This window comes from Talaromyces atroroseus (assembly GCF_001907595.1).
Source record: "Talaromyces atroroseus strain IBT 11181 chromosome Unknown scaffold_10, whole genome shotgun sequence".
Lineage (NCBI taxonomy): Eukaryota > Fungi > Ascomycota > Eurotiomycetes > Eurotiales > Trichocomaceae > Talaromyces > Talaromyces atroroseus.
Window position 1 is genome coordinate 877,923 of NW_017971442.1, and position 15,851 is coordinate 893,773.

A 15,851-nucleotide genomic window follows, 5' to 3' on the forward strand; every position below is an offset into this window, starting at 1 on the left:
GATGATTTATCAACAAATCAAACATGTGAAATCGTCGACAAAACCTATCAGATCCTGAACTGCTTGTCCCAGCAATGTCGATCACGGAAACAACGTAATTGTGATCCATCCAACCACTTTATATATCAAGATTCTCGAGTCATAGTTGATGCTAGAAACATTCATATAAAATATTGTCCACGTGCAGGCAAATATTGTTGTCAGACAGGACCGGCGTACCTACATGTATGTCCCATGATGACACTGTGTTGAGCTGCCAACCTTCGTAAGAGGTTGGAATGTCTGGGCCAGAGACGGACGCAGTAGAATTGCCATGTGCAATATATCGATTCAAAATGGTATTGATATTTCTCAAATTTGAGAAGATAAATAAACTAAAATAAGGAGTCAGGTTTGAGTTTGAGTTGCTGCAGGCCGGCAGCACGGCACGGGCCGTCCGACCAAACGGGGTAGATATGCCTCAAACATCATTGAAGTGATCGAAGTGCCCAGGTGATTAGTATGCCTTTCAAAAAGTAATAACAGCCCTAGTGCAGCAATATTCATTGGCTTCCAGACATCATAAACTCTCAACAGCTGGTCGATTAGATTCTTCTTGATGTATCAAAACTCGGAGAAACATTGAGACCAAATTCGTCCAGAATTTCGAATGGACTGTCAGCCAATGGGTTAGCAAAATATGGCAGCAGGCAAAGGCAAAGTGTGCATGTCCTTGCCAGAGTGTCACATTTGCGGGGTTGAATGTCAGCCTTATTCCTTCCATCTCATCAACTTACCGAAACAAAACAGGGAACAACACCGTGAAAAGTTCAATTTAATATATTTTCAGGGCTATGTGAGAAGCTCAACTTTGCGAGAGCAGATCAAAACAGCGGACGTCGAAAGCAATGCTTCTCCCCTACAAGCGATGTCAACTGCAAACCTCTGGGAAGTCGCCCAGCAGAAATTTGAAGATAAAGATCGAAAACTTCTCAGTGTTGATAATGCCCTTTATGTAACGGAGACTATTGAAGAAGTCGTTCGGTTGACTGAAGTGAAGTATCAGGAATATAAAATTACAACCTGAGCTACTTCTCTAGTCACTCCAAGCACCCCTAATAATACTGAGAGACTAGCACAATTCTCAGTGAAGAAATTATTGGTCCGCGAAGATATCAAAGAATGCAAGTGGTATCGATTTTCGGCAATATCTGGTCACGAAGTCATAGTACGTCAAAGTATTGACACCTTTTCTAGAAACTACTGTGATCTTAACAAAGACCGCTGCTTTGCGATAACAACTTCTGAGATATGCAGCGAAATATTGGGGTCATCATATGAGAGACTGAACGAATCGCACATAATATATACCGTTCTCCAAGACAAAGTTGATCGCTTGTTCACTGAAGACAACATTTATCTGAATTGGCTTCGCTTACGAATATAAGGATATGAATATGGATTACATGTGGAATATTGAGCTAGGGGAGTGTGAGCCGCCTTTGTATTTCTCGTCGAAGATAGGATTAAGGGCACCGGTGGAGGCATTGCTTACAAAAGGGGTCGAACCTTTGGGATTATACTACGGGGTGTCTGGAAGAACCTACAGCGCTTTAAGTGCAGCTGCGGAAAGAGGCCAACTCATTCTAAAGTTGTTATTGGAGAGAGTGGATGAGATACCTCGAACAGTGAGTGTTTCAATTCTCGAAACAATCACCTGCCTTGGGGCTGCTAAAGAAATTTTGGGGGTCATTTTGGACATACTTTAGGACAAGGGTGCTTTTTATGGTCAATCAACAGCATCTAGTAAACTAATTGATGAGAGGACAGTTGAGGCAGCACCCCAAAACATGAGATCAGGATTGACACTGGTAGATCTCCCACTTGATCGAAACAGAAGATGGGCGTGAAAATAATCACTGAAAAAGTATTCAGAGCCACAGAATGAACGACGTACTTGCTGTCGAAATCATTGATGCACACCTCAAATTTGTTGGATATACCGCAAGCCTCTGCTACGATGGCTTTGATTCTGAGCAGACGGATGAATGAATTCAACCTCAATGAGGACGGCATTTACCTTTTTGCCGCGTCTAAAAATGAGGTTTTGGAACTAATCCTACAAGCGCATTTCGAGGACATTCGAGTTATCCAGAAGTTGGTGGCTGCTGCCGTCAAAGATAGAGAAGACCCAGGGACAATGTGACTGCTTTTGAATGAGAAACTATATGGAGTATGTGTCAGTAAAGAAGTCTTGAAAGCTGCGGCCGACAACCCCTGCAAAGGTAGTGAGATTATGGATATCCTGCTTGATGACTGTGGCTGGAACGCCCCTGTGGATGTTGAAGAAGTTATCTAATTAATCGCAAGTAACCGCCGCTGTGGCTTAGACATGTTTAAGACACTATTACCCAGGCAGCAAGCGAGCTTTGTGGTGGTCACCGAGCAAGTTTTGGCAGCAGCTGCAGAGTCTAATACACATGAAATGTTCACGCTCCTGGTAAACAATGCTGAACAATCATATCTTCCTATTACCGAGAAGACTGTATACTCTGCCGCGCAAAATGATTCTGATGCTGGGCAATTGATGGAATATCTATTTGATCTTCGGGAACCAGCTCTCCTTCCTGTCATGGAAGATTTGCCGATATCAATCGCACAGTCATCAAGAGTGGCAAGAGGAGTGCTCCCATTTCTCTTGACAAGATGCCCAGAAACGCGTGCAAATGATCGGTTGTTTGAAGCGGCGTCTGGCCATCGTGATTTCATGGAATTGCTCTTAGATCGGCCCCACGACCGTTTTTCAACAAAACCAATAATTGAAAGAATAGGTATTAGGTCTGAGGAAGGGACACAAGTGCTGCAGCTGCTCCTTCAAAGACAACTAGCTGAGATTGATGAGTCGCTAGTCGAATCGGTTGCTAAAATTGGTTATTCTCTGAGAGCTATCCAAAACAGGAAGCCAGATTTTCCAGTTACATCAAACGTCGTGTTAGATGCAGCGAAGACCATCGATTCACCTACAATTGGTTTTCACCGAACAGAAAAAACAAATTCCAATCACCGATGAGCTTCTCAAGTCCTGTTCTCGAGAAAGACACCCCACAGACGTCATAAGAACGCTTTTGACTCGCTTTGGGCCAGCGGCTCTGCCAGCTACAGAAGAAATATTTATAGATGCTCTTCGGATGGGACGCATAGGAGCGCTGGCATTGATCATAGAGAAACGCTGTGATCTGAAACTCCAAGCAGTTTGGGAAGCAATATGGCAGGATCCCGATAACGATCTATTTTGGCTCACACAGGCACCCGAAGCTCTTTTCTCATATTCCAGCTTTGTTGTCTCGGAGGTGATGTTAGACAAGATTTCATGTGTGACGTGGCCTACTGAGCTTTTATTTCAATATCCTTTGGTTGAGAACCCACTCGGCGATTTCACCCACTGTTGTATGCACGCACCACAAGGTCCCCTTACCCACGGCACAGAGATTGATCGAATTGATTGTAGAGCATTCGAGTATGGATATCGTCGAGAAATTTCTGGGGCATAATAGACTTTGAAGTTACCGACAAGTATATTGAAGCTGCCCGGAGGAGTTCAACAAAAGGTGTGGACAAGGAGGCTCTAATGACGCTACTTCTTTCGTAGGGGCTCGAGTAAGCCTTGAACCTTAGTGAGTCCAGTTCGCGCGTTCCTACCTAGGTAGACCATATCAATTCTCTGTGATAATTACTCTACCTGGTTGAAATTGGCTGGGGTCTCATAGGATCGAAGATTTTCCGAGGTAGTCTTCAAGAACATAGTTATTGTATGTGCCGTTGGAACTCTTAGGAACCAGAATCTATGTATTGTGCGTTCTCCTCGAGAGCTGGAGAAAATCTATAGATATAAATAGTACATAGAATTGATTGCAGTAATTTCCATGTGCTTTCGTACATCATTCACTTTCATCCGCTAGTTAATGGGACTCCACACCGCACCAGATGCAACCACTTTTGAGCCGATAAAATACCATAACGAAAAAAAAACCACTCCCTATACGATTAATAACCTTCCTAAGCAATTCTCAAACGCTTTCCAATGATAGCCCTAAACGCCATTTCCCGCCCTCCAAATGGAAGAAGGGGGTAAAACAAGTGACGAAAGCAGATGGGTGGGATCAGCTATTTTATCGTCGCCGACCACGCCAGGATCCACGGCCTGCGTGTCGACCCCCATAATTTTGCGGAGGCACTCTATATTCTGGACCGCCGTCGACAAATACATCGATATCCTCAAATGTAATGCGGCGCGTATCGTCACTACCCTGATCACTATGTCGCGAAATTTTCCATGTCAAAGTATCGAACTGGGCTAGACGTTTGTCAACGATATCGCGCGATACAGGAAGATAGTAGAGCTTTGGTTTAGTTTTCGTGGATCGGAAACGATCGTCGAGAGCCTTGAAGCCTTCACCGCCTCTTTCTTGACGCGGGGACCCCGAAGGTTGACTTTCTCGCCGTGATTCGAGAGTATTAGAACTTGGACGGCGAGCAGGCGCTGTTTGTGTATGACCGGATCTAGTGCTACCGCGAGCTTCTTGAAGAATAGCCTCGATGCCATTACCTGTCTCTTCATAGACCACCTCCCAACGCTGGGAACCCCGACCAGCGGAAACCGAGTCCTGCTCGGTTTTAATCCAGTCGTCCACCTTGTCCTCGGGGGTGAAATCCACCCAAAGAGGTTTGCGATCGCGTTCATTAGGCCAAACTGAGCCATGTAGTTTCGATCTCACTCTTGATGCGGTAGAGACACTATCAAAGATCGCAAAGCAATGAGTCTTAATTGAATCTAGGAAGAAATCCAACAGGACCTCGGCGTCTGGTTGCTTCTCAGCTGGCGCAGCAAGTGACAAGAGGTGATTCTTTAAGTTCAAGGGCTGTAAAGGTCTCATAAGATTCCGAATGTATATTGATGATGTTGCCGGGTGGAGAGCCGGTTCAACCTGACGATCGTCATCTTCTGGATACTCGGGAGATTGTATAGACTTTCGCTGTCCTGGGGGAGGGAGTAAATCTCTGAATCGGTGATCCTGTCGTCCAGCAGACGTATGAGGTATGGCATCGGTTAAAGGTTCAGGCAAGGAATGTTCAGGCCTTTGGATTTCATTTTCTTGCTGAGGTTGAGTGGTAGATAACTCATTTTGATGGTACTCCACATGATTTTGTGTTGTAATTTCTTGAAACAGGAGTTGTGGGTTTTCGTTTTCAGCCTTTAATTTCTTAATTGCCTCAGCAGAAGGAGGGGGGCTTTGGCTTCGCCGTTTGCGTTTGCGCAAGTCGTCAACACTTTCGGCGATAGGAGGTACGGCATCTGGCGAGACGTCGGCTGGGTGGCTTTGCGCAGTTGCCTGCTCTTCTGTCACAATTCCTTCTTGTGCTTGGGATGAGGCCTCGGTGTCATGGATCTTGGTTTCTGGGCTCCCCTCTGCTGGCACTGGTTCGTCAGGTGGTAGGGGTGCGTGATCAACGGGGCTTTTCTTATCCTCTCCAGCTTGAACAATTTTCTCTGAAGCATCTTCTGACCCATGCGCGTCCACTTGTTGGTTCTGTGCGCCGATTGTATCTTGCTCTTCTTGTTGTTGTTGTTGCAAGTTCTGTTTTTGTGGGCTTGGTGCTCCCTCCGTTGGAAGTGACTCCGTCGTAGACTGTTGTGAAGCGGTTGGCTCGCCGACTTTTAAGTCGTCCTCATTTTTCTCATCTCTACTAGAGGGCGACCCCGCTGATGTATCTTGGATGGCAGGTTTCTTAGTCGATTCCGAGTCTAACGCGATCAGTTTTTCGACATAGTCTTGCTTGAGCCGCAGGCCGGTCTGCGGCACACCGCGAGTCTTAAGTTCCGCCTTGAGCTCGGTAACCTTCCACTTGCTGTAATCGGCCATGGTCGCAACCTCCGTAATGAAGTTGGCGATGTCTTGCTAGCCGGCGCATCGATCGGTTGATGGTGATAGGAGGGATAGAGGAGGATGACGTTAAGCGCCTGGCGCGCAAACAAACGATCCCGCGGTCCGCGAGCGTTTCAGAAATTGACTAGTCTGAAAGTGGTTAGCTTCAGCTTCGCATAAAGCAACGTGAAGCTACCGCTGTGATTGGCTGAATTGGTGGATTACCGACATGGCATTCTTCAGCTTCTACAGACATGTAACGACATTATTGTCCTGGCCCTCTGGGTCATGATACGGACTAAGCTGAAGAAATATAGTTAATATACATACGAGCTGGAAATCAGAAATGTATATGACGGGAAGCCTGACCAAAGATATCAGCGGATCTCCGTGCTGAGCGGGAACATCGTCTGTCAGCCTCAGCCAAGAAGGTCTTTCTCTAATAGGAAATTTATGCGCAGAGCTGAATGTTACTATGGAAGAAGGCGCATATAAATAACAGCAACTGCCATGTCTCTTTTTCCTTTCTTCTAACATCTACTTTCTGAAACTACCCAGGTAGAGAATACAATACAGAAAATATGGCCAACCTTACCGATCTCGCATCTAGCCTGTCCTCGGCTTTACAAAACCTACCGCCCACAGAAAGCATTCAGGATGCGGAGCGTTTTCAGATCTTAGGCCTGATTGAGCAACTTCAGAACAAATTGGAGCCGCCATTCTTCACTATTCTCAACAAGTTCTGCTTTTCGGTATGTTGATATTAATTCTCGTCTACCTAATGCATTTCCCAAATACCATACATGCAAATATTGATAGAATGGGCATTGCTAACTATTCTGTTGTGTGTAGCACCACGCGTTAGTTGTGGTTCGCATTGCGCAGGGAATGGGTATCTTCGATGCCTTTGCTGCCTCGAATAACACTGAGATGGGCGTTGAAGAGCTCCATTCCAAGACAAAAGGCGACCAAGAGTTCCTTGGTATGTTCACTAGGGTATTATCTTATTGGAGAAACGAACCCTTTCGATTAACATCCTCTTAGAAAGAACAATGCGCCATCTTTGTGCTCTCAAAGTATTTAAGCAAACTGACGAGGACAAATACCAGCCATTACCCCTGGCGCCGATGTTTGTCGGCGAGCTTCCGACAGGTAGTCTTATTAGACATGTGTATGTACCCTGTCTCCACTTCTAAAACGTGGCCAAAATAGAAAGAAGACAGAAGAGGAAGCTAATTTTGATAGCCATACGAATATGCTGGTCGCCGCTAAGCTTCACGAATACCTAAAAAACAATGGCTACAAAAGCCCAGATGATGCTTACAACAGCCCTTTTCAATTTGCGTACCAGACACAGGACCACTACTTCGAATGGTTGAAGAAAGATCCAGAGGAGCAGCAAGCATTCAATAAGACCATGACAGTGGGCCGCCAGGCAATGGGGACGCTCTGGTTTGAATACTTCCCCGTGGTTGAGAAGTTACAAGCCTCGCCTGAACGGACTCTCTTAGTCGACATTGGAGGTGGAATCGGCTACGATTTGTCTCAGCTTAAGAAAGAATTTCCGGATTTGCCTGGACGATTGGTTGTGCAGGATCTACCCGAGGTCATAGACGACATCTCCGAGCCGCTACCCGATGGAGTTGAGGCAGTCAAGTACGACATGTTCACACCCCAGCCCATCGTCGGCGCCAAGGCATACTGTTTAAGAACTGTTTTGCATGACTGGCCCGACCGACAGGCACTAGAGGTGTTGGCCCGCGTGCGTGAGGCCATGGCAGAAGACTCAATCCTATTGCTCATCGAAAATGTCTTCCCCGATTCTAATGTCCCAGCAACCTCAGCGTCACTGGATCTTACAATGATGACAATGTTCTCATCCTTGGAGCGGACAAGAGGCCAATGGGCCTCTCTGCTGGAGAAAGGCGGGTTCCGGCTTGTGCACGTCTGGACACCTGAGCAGGAGAATAGTGGCAGAAATTCCGTTTTTGAAGCTGTTCGAGTTTGAATCCAGCTCATGTGCAAAAGCACTTCTTTTCAAGGCAAGAGAATATCTACTGCATCATTTCGAAGTCGGTTCTTTCCGAGCCATGTTTTAAATTCAATTTGACATGACGGTCTAATCCCGTCTAAGCTAGCGCAACGCAGAAATTCCCTATTGTAGTTAGCCAAAACTTTGACCCATTCAAACCATGAAACTGATTGGCTGCCAGCTTTATAAACTATGAAAAGCATCCGAAAGGCTAATTGCACGACGAAGAACCAGCTCGATACGATTTTAAGATTTGTCTACTGTGTATTCTTAGATATTGAACTATCTATTAATATTTTAGCCTCACATCATGATCCAGCTGATGTTAGAGTAGAGGGATTGGTATCACTCCCTAACCTCAGTTCCTAAGAATCCTGACGATAGCAGGCCGACAGCTGGAGAAGCATCTCCAGAAGGAAGGCCAGAGAGAAGGGTACAATAACAATGGCTCGACATGTTGGCCGTACAAAAGCTTGCAAAACCTGCCGTGCTCGGAAGATTAAGGTGTGAATAGCCATTCATTATGCTAGTTTCATAGTTTGCATCCCTGCCTGCATATGAATACTCAGTCCCCGATGATCAATCTAACTTTCGCCTGGGATCCTGCATCCCGGGTGATTTATAGTGCGACGAGAAATATCCCACGTGTACACAGTGCGCCAAGTCGCATCGCCGCTGTCCTGGAGCCGTGCAAGGAAACGTTTTCCTGCAGCTTGGCTCGGCCAATGACCAGGGATATGTTCGGCAGGACAACGGCATCGCCGTAGTTGGAAAGCAGAAAGATGATAGCGTCCCAAATGTTAGCGAGGCCTGCCGCTTTGTCATATACACGCCAGGTATTAAATAATTCCATTGCCCTTTTCTTTCCTTTCTTTCTTCCATTTTGGCCATTGTGCATCGTAACAAAGAGAGGGAAGGGGGAAAGCTGATCGGCGCAGACACAACAATTTTTATTCAGAACCAATTAATAGGGCCGCTACTCCTCTTCTGGTCGGATGGTGGGGCAGCCTTTAAATGGCAATCACATCTTACTGGTATGATTGATGCGCCCGCGTGGCGCTGCAGCGTGCTCGGCGCTTCTCTACTCTTCCACAGACAGCTTGTAGGCGAGGAAAGAAGCCGCATTGAATACCGCAAATACTACACCAAGGCCCTCCGGTACCAGAAATATCGAATACAGAATATTTGCGACAGGGCTGCGCCCGCCACATTCGATGATATGGTGCATACAATGACCTTAGCATATATCGAGAGTATGTGGGCGACGTCAACGCACGGCACGCACTACCATGTATCTGCTGCTGTCGACTTGCTAGACAGGCTGGGGCCCCACTATGTTCAGACTGGTCAGCATTGGAATTTGTTTCGAGATGTGCGAGTGCTGAGTGTGAGTAAAAAAATACACACTATCTACCCGCTACCTAAGTCAAAAATACCAATACCATGAGTTGAGCCAAAGTCAATTGATTCCCATATCTTAGGCGTTTATATCCATTACTGAATGGAAGCCCTCTGTGTTTGCTTCGCCTCGCTGGATGACCGTTCCATTCGAAGACAAGACCCAAACGTCCTATGACTTGATCTGCGACTTCCTCCTGCTGCTGCCTGTGATTTTTCATAGCCGGAATGAAGACCACCTCTTACTGCGCAAAGCTCAAGACAGTGTCGTCGAAAAACTGTTAGGCATCTGGAGTAAAATCGCACAAGAGAACCCATTTTGCCTAACCATAAAGACGCCCCTTTCTAGCATCGAATCAGTGCGAAATACCGGTTGGCAACATTTTGTTCCCCCGATGATGAGTGACCCGCATAAATCAGATCTTATCTCCTTAACGCTGTACAGTATGGCGTGGATTGTGTTTCTCACGAGAACCAGCGTTATTTCTTCATCTGGATCATTTGACGAATTGCTCATCGCACACTCGAAGACAATGCTATACAACGCGCAACACCAGAAGTTGCACAGAGCGTCAGATTATGTTTTCACACTTGCAGCCTTGAAGGTAGTTTCGTGCGCGAGTCCAGATACGTCACAGCGGAAATCTGCGACGAGGATAATACAGAAGGGGGCAGAAAAAACGGGACTAGCGGGCATGCTGGATTGTGATATACTTAGATTGGAGTCATATAGATAGGCATCGTTTAAGACACATAGATATATTATTAAATTCAATTGGATTAACTTAAATACCTACACACCCATCTAGGTATTTGGGAAAATTGAGCAGAGGCAATAATAGGCAGGATCTATTAAGAATACTATATCAAACAAACAAGCCAGAACAAAAAGTAATATTATCCGTTCATCAAATGAAAATATATTGTGCAATGAAAGTATCGATTAGTCCACTTAGCCGCGTTCCGTCAAGCGTGAAATCACTTGATAAATCATGACTCTTTAGCTAGCATCTCTCGTGGGTATTCAAGCCAAGGGTCCCATTTTGGGCCGAGATATTCTGTAACCATGTTTATTATGTACGACCCAGAATCACCAATTTGCCACAAGTTCCTTGAGTAATGTAGTAGCAATGCATAATAGGCTAGCAAAACTAAGGCTTCAGGCTGTTTAGCTGCCAGCATGGTTGTAAATTCTTGCGGTAGCAGCAACGCCCATATGAAGATGATGTGGTATCGATTGCCGAGCCCATGGTCTGACAATATTGAATCGAAGCCAATCTGTAGATAATTGATGGCCAATCGACATGCCTCTTTTTCCTCTTCCCCAAGCCAAATCGCGCCATCTACCAGCGTCTTAAGCTGCTGACAGTGGCTGCCTCTCGGCGACCGCTTGTGATACCCCTCGCTCAATGCCAGGATCGGTGCGAGCTCCGAATCCATGAGTGCGGGCCAGGCGGTACTAGCAACGGTATAAATCCCTTTGTGCATTGCTGCAAACTGAATGTAGTGAGTCATGAACACATCAATACCCCCTGGATCTCGTCTAGCTAGCGTATCAGTAAGCATGTGATGGCCCAGAACTGACGAAAAGAAAAGCACCCAGACGCAATTTGATTGGGTAACGCCAGTCCAGGAAGCGTTGAACATCGAAATGGCACGGGTCTGAAGCGTAACGGCCTGGTGGAGGTAGAAGGAGGAGCGCTCAGGGTGGAGGAATGCCAGGTGGCGAGCAGAAAAGGCGAGGATCAGATGCATAAGACATGGCGACTCTAAGCTGGACTTCAAGACTAGGTTGACTGGGGAGACGTTGGAAGGGGTGAAACCTAGGTTGAACATATCACTGTCGAGTGACAAGTGGGCGAGCAGTTCCATATGATTGAAATTGACGGGCTCGTCAAGGATTGGATCTGGGTGGCTGCTTGACGTGCTTTTACTTAAAGATGCCGGCGAATCAGCGCTAGGCGGGGACGTATCCATATCATTAACATCAGGGGCTGGTCCATGATTTCGGTAGTCCGAGATTAGAGAGTCAGACGGCTGTTGAGGCGGCGCTTCATTCGATTTCGTCAGGCTGATTTGCGGGCCTTGGGATGCATAGCTGCAATCCCGGCCGGACAAAGTGCATAAGAAGCACACAGGCCGGCTTTCATCGCACTAACAATTTGATACGATGGAATGTATTAGTTCACGCAGGCAGGTATAAAATCAGACGATGCCGCTATGTATTTATCACCTTGACGTGGCGTCGCTTGCTATCAAGGGCAAAGTCAGCGTAGACATTCAGAACAGGCAGGCCGGTGCGACTCACCACTCCAAGCAGCCTCCTCGCGACTTTTTGTGGCTTCGACGAAGCATGTTGCAGGAATTGATAGGGATTATGTGAAAAGAGGTCGTCGAAATTAATGGAATACGCGTATTACGACTTGCGGCTCCCTTTCCAGTATGTATGGAGCACGTTAATGTGAGTAGATTTAAGTCGAAGAAACGTCTTCAGCAGCGAGTTAGATGTAGGGCCAGGTCAGACGTTCCAGTCCCACGAATGTTAGGACCAACTTCATGACACAGTTGTTTGTGCCAATCCATTGCGCGAATCAGGGAGCGTTTTGGCACTCTTGGGTGTTGTGCAGCGAGGCTGAACCAACAGCATGCAGCAAAAATCTCCACTGCTTTAGGCGCTAAGGCATCACCAGGCATTAGCGGCTGTTCCGCGCCCCAAGCCCGCTTAGCTAATACGCGTATCTACTGCTACACGCTGTTGTGCACGAAGTTAGGTAGATTGTAGAATGTAATGTCGAAATGAACATAAGTCTATAAGAACTTTCAAGATGCCGATGCCGATTCCTTGGCTGTACTTATTCGAGCTGCTCTCAAGCCGTATAAATCCGGATGTGCCCCTATTTTTTATCCTCCATTCGAGGGTTTTCGATGTGCAAGATAAATCTCCAGGATCACAGCTTTCAAGAAGTCCACATTGAAAATATCATTTATGACAACCCTAGAAACCTACCGCGGAGTCTATCTGTGGAATTATATCCCCAGTCTGCCCGCTGCCATCACCTTTGCCGTTCTGTTCGGCCTCGCGACAGCAGCTCACGGCTGGAGAATGATAGTTACGAAATCGTGGTTCAGTCTTCCATTCGTCGTTGGTGGCCTACGTAAGTCTCGTTGCATGACCTGTCTCATTGACCTCGAGATGTCACTAATTCCACAGTTTCCATTAGTCGAGATCATTGGTTATATAGCTCGAGCAGCCGCACATGGTTTCACGGGCTCGTTAGTACCATACATCGTTCAGGACATCTGCCTAGTCATCTCCCCGGTATTCTTTGCCGCAACACTGTACATGGTATACGCCCGCATCGTCACAGCCGCCATGGGAGAGACATACTCTCCCATTCCTCCACGTCGGACGACCATTATATTTGTGTTTGGGGACCTCAGTTGCCTCAACATTCAAGCCGGCAGTGCTGGCTTGCTGCCCCATCCGAGAATAGCCAACATCGGGGACTACATTATAGTTGTCGGGCTAATACTCCAGGTCCTCATGTTTATCGGCTTCATGGCATGTTGCCTGCTCTTCAACAAACGGTTCTGCAAGCACATGGCCGAGACTGGCAACACGAGGGATATCCCCTGGCAGTCATGCTTGAACATGCTTTACGGGACATCGTTGACCGTCTTGGCGCGAAATATCTACCGGGTGATTGAGTTCCTCATGGGTCAGGATGGATACCTTCTCGAGAATGAGTGGCCGCTGTATGTATTCGATGGGGCGTTGATGTTCTTGGTGATGCTCGGTTTCTTCATCTGGCATGCTTCAAGTCTGCTGCGCCCAGAGTTCAGGGACTCGTTGGTGGAGCTCACAGGCCGACAATCTGATGTTGCCGGCGACTCGTGTACCGACATGCGATGTTTAGAGAGTATGGATACATAGACAGGTGTGGGTAAATTGTTGTAGCAAAACGGAGGCTAAAATACGTGTAGGCTGAAATTAAAATACGCGTTTAAAACAACGACTAGCGCAACTCAAGCTGGCCAGCGCGGGCACTCATTGGACAGCGCCCATTCAATCCCCCGCCGCCGATCACTTAATCATTACGACAATACACAGCTGTACCGATATGTGACGCACACGTTAATTTCGCTTTTCAATTACCTAGAATAGGACATATTATAAAATCCTATACTACACTGTCCGATTTTCACAGCTATTCTATCTCATGCTCGTGCTGTTAATAATAGAAAGCTAATTGCACTTGTAGCGCTTACGATAATAAGATTGTTTATTTTTGGTGTTATTGTTGGAGGCTGTGACAGGCCCGTGCACCTTGCCTAGCGCGCCGGGCTGTGGCTTAGCTCCAGGAACCTGCAATCAACCTAAGGCGTCTGAGATATCTTCTTGCCCGCTTCACTTTTCTTCATCAATACTCAGCTTGCAGGGATCCTCGATGACTCTGAGCCGAGATCCTTCCTTTCTTCAATTCATCTAGTGGCGCTTTTACCACAGTGCCCGATATACAAGTGCGCCCCCCTTTTATGCCATGATGCTCGATCTCGAACGCCGTTTTTCCATCTCCGACGTGGATTGGACCACATGCAATACAACATTAGAAAGCGAGAAAAGTATGTAGTAGCATGGTCTCCATCTTGATTGTATTATTTCCCTGACAGTCATCGCCATGCGCTAGTATCCGAGGTACCGCTTTGGAATAATGGCCTCACTTTCCACCAGCTCGGTCTCATATTGTGTGCGGCATTCAGTCTGGTCGGAATCGTTTCTTCTTTCTTCTTAGCGTTTATGCATGCGATTCATTACAGCAAACCGCGGGAGCAGCGTCAGTATGTTTCACTCGTTTTCACTTAAGGAAACATAAAAAAAGGTCACTGACGTATGACAGTATCATGCGAATCTTGTTCATGGTCCCCATATACTGCGCGGAGTCGTTTCTCTCGTTCTATTTCTATCAAAAGTCTGTCTACTTTGAAGTCCTCGGTTCATGCTACGAAGCTTTCGCCCTTTCATCCTTCTTCACGCTGCTCTGTCATTACGCCGCACCCGATTTGCATAGTCAGAAGGACTACTTCCGTGGCATTCGACCGAAGCCATGGCTCTGGCCACTTAATTGGCTTGCAAAATGCTGCGGAGGGGAACGCGGATGCTGGAGAACACCTCGAAGTGGCTTAACGTGGTTCAATGTAAGTCGGATTTTGCTACGAGAATGGTTTCCGTGACTAAACGCACATTTTCTTGGTTTAGGTGATTTGGATCTCAATTTACCAATACTGCTTCATTCGAGTCGCCATGACCATTGTTGCCGTTGTCACGGAGGCATTCGGTAAATACTGTGAGGCTTCTGTAAGCCCGGCGTTTGCCCACGTTTGGGTTAGTGAACTACCTTGGAATGCGACCCTCCTAGTATGACTGATTGTTCGTTTCCAGGTACTCGTGATTGAATCGATATCAGTCTCTATCGCTATGTATTGCTTGATCCAGTTTTACTTCCAGGTCCACAAGGATATGGCCCAGTACTCTCCTTTCTTGAAGGTCCTTGCTATCAAGCTGGTTATTTTCCTGTCTTTCTGGCAATCCGTGAGTTTCTCGAGTCAACCCATCTCCCAAATAGGGCTAGACTAGAGACTAATTACTGTCCAAACCATAGACAGTGATTTCCTTCTTATCGTCGGCTGGTGCCATAAAAGTTTCGGATAAATTGGCAAATCAGGACATTCAAATCGGTCTTTCGAATCTGCTTCTCTGTATTGAGATGGCCATCTTTGCAATCTTGCACTTCTTTGCTTTCCCATGGCAACCATATCGATTGAAGAACCAGCAAGCTTCTGAAAATCCTCAGTACATCAAGGGACAAATTGCCTATCATGGTGGCCCGTTGGGAATCAAGGCCTTTATCGAATCATTCAACCCATGGGACTTGGTGAAAGCTACTGGACGAGGTTTCCGATGGCTGTTTGTTGGTTATAAAAAGCGTACCAACGATATTAGCTACATGAACCGGGATGATTCGGCTTTCTCTCTTAAGGCATCCGACGACCATGACGCGCAGACAAGCATACCAGGGCCCAATGTGACCGCATATACAGGCCCGGCTGGTATCAACACCGCATATCACCCCGCCAGCCAGTATGATCCATATGATGAGGAGGGCCAAAATCTCTTATCACATGCACAGGATAATCCACATTCGAGGTATCCGCCAGAAGCACCCTATGAAGAAGAGTCCGGCAACCGCTACTATAATCATATATATAGCCATGATGACCCATCCATAGGTGATCTCACGGCAGCCGAGCCACGACCCATATCTCCCAGGCCATATCAGCCATATCACCCGTCACGTAGCCCTTACGAAGGGGCATGATTCCTTTTTTCCCCCTTTCTCTGCATAGGCTGTCTAATGTTTCTTATTCTGCATTTGACCATGAGTTCGATTTCATGATTCTTTATTCTCATTTTGTTGTGGCGTTTGGCAGTGACGACTATGTCAATAACCGCATCATGG

General features: G+C 46.7%; 5 protein-coding genes across 5 annotated transcripts; 3 read left to right on the forward strand and 2 right to left on the reverse strand.

The window, feature by feature from the left end:
* Positions 1–4,148: 4,148 nt before the first annotated feature.
* On the reverse strand, positions 4,149–5,900 carry UA08_07102 (hypothetical protein; the record flags this gene model as incomplete). The annotated part of the gene is made up of 1 exon (XM_020262007.1): positions 4,149–5,900. One exon carries the CDS (start codon positions 5,898–5,900, stop codon positions 4,149–4,151), a length of 1,752 nt encoding a protein of 583 aa, XP_020117873.1.
* Positions 5,901–6,484: 584 nt separating this feature from the next.
* On the forward strand, positions 6,485–7,911 carry UA08_07103 (hypothetical protein; the record flags this gene model as incomplete). Its single annotated transcript, XM_020262008.1, has 4 exons — positions 6,485–6,655; positions 6,756–6,885; positions 6,948–7,074; positions 7,116–7,911. The coding sequence occupies 4 exons, from the start codon at positions 6,485–6,487 to the stop codon at positions 7,909–7,911; spliced, it is 1,224 nt and encodes a 407-aa protein (XP_020117872.1).
* Positions 7,912–10,423: 2,512 nt separating this feature from the next.
* On the reverse strand, positions 10,424–11,688 carry UA08_07104 (hypothetical protein; the record flags this gene model as incomplete). The annotated part of the gene is made up of 3 exons (XM_020262009.1): positions 10,424–10,444; positions 10,486–11,431; positions 11,642–11,688. 3 exons carry the CDS (start codon positions 11,686–11,688, stop codon positions 10,424–10,426), a joined length of 1,014 nt encoding a protein of 337 aa, XP_020117871.1.
* Positions 11,689–12,319: 631 nt separating this feature from the next.
* On the forward strand, positions 12,320–13,267 carry UA08_07105 (hypothetical protein; the record flags this gene model as incomplete). The annotated part of the gene is made up of 2 exons (XM_020262010.1): positions 12,320–12,488; positions 12,576–13,267. The coding sequence occupies 2 exons, from the start codon at positions 12,320–12,322 to the stop codon at positions 13,265–13,267; spliced, it is 861 nt and encodes a 286-aa protein (XP_020117870.1).
* A 660-nt stretch (positions 13,268–13,927) lies between these two features.
* On the forward strand, positions 13,928–15,710 carry UA08_07106 (hypothetical protein; the record flags this gene model as incomplete). Its single annotated transcript, XM_020262011.1, has 6 exons — positions 13,928–13,956; positions 14,005–14,172; positions 14,232–14,529; positions 14,591–14,716; positions 14,774–14,923; positions 14,994–15,710. 6 exons carry the CDS (start codon positions 13,928–13,930, stop codon positions 15,708–15,710), a joined length of 1,488 nt encoding a protein of 495 aa, XP_020117869.1.
* Positions 15,711–15,851: the final 141 nt, after the last annotated feature.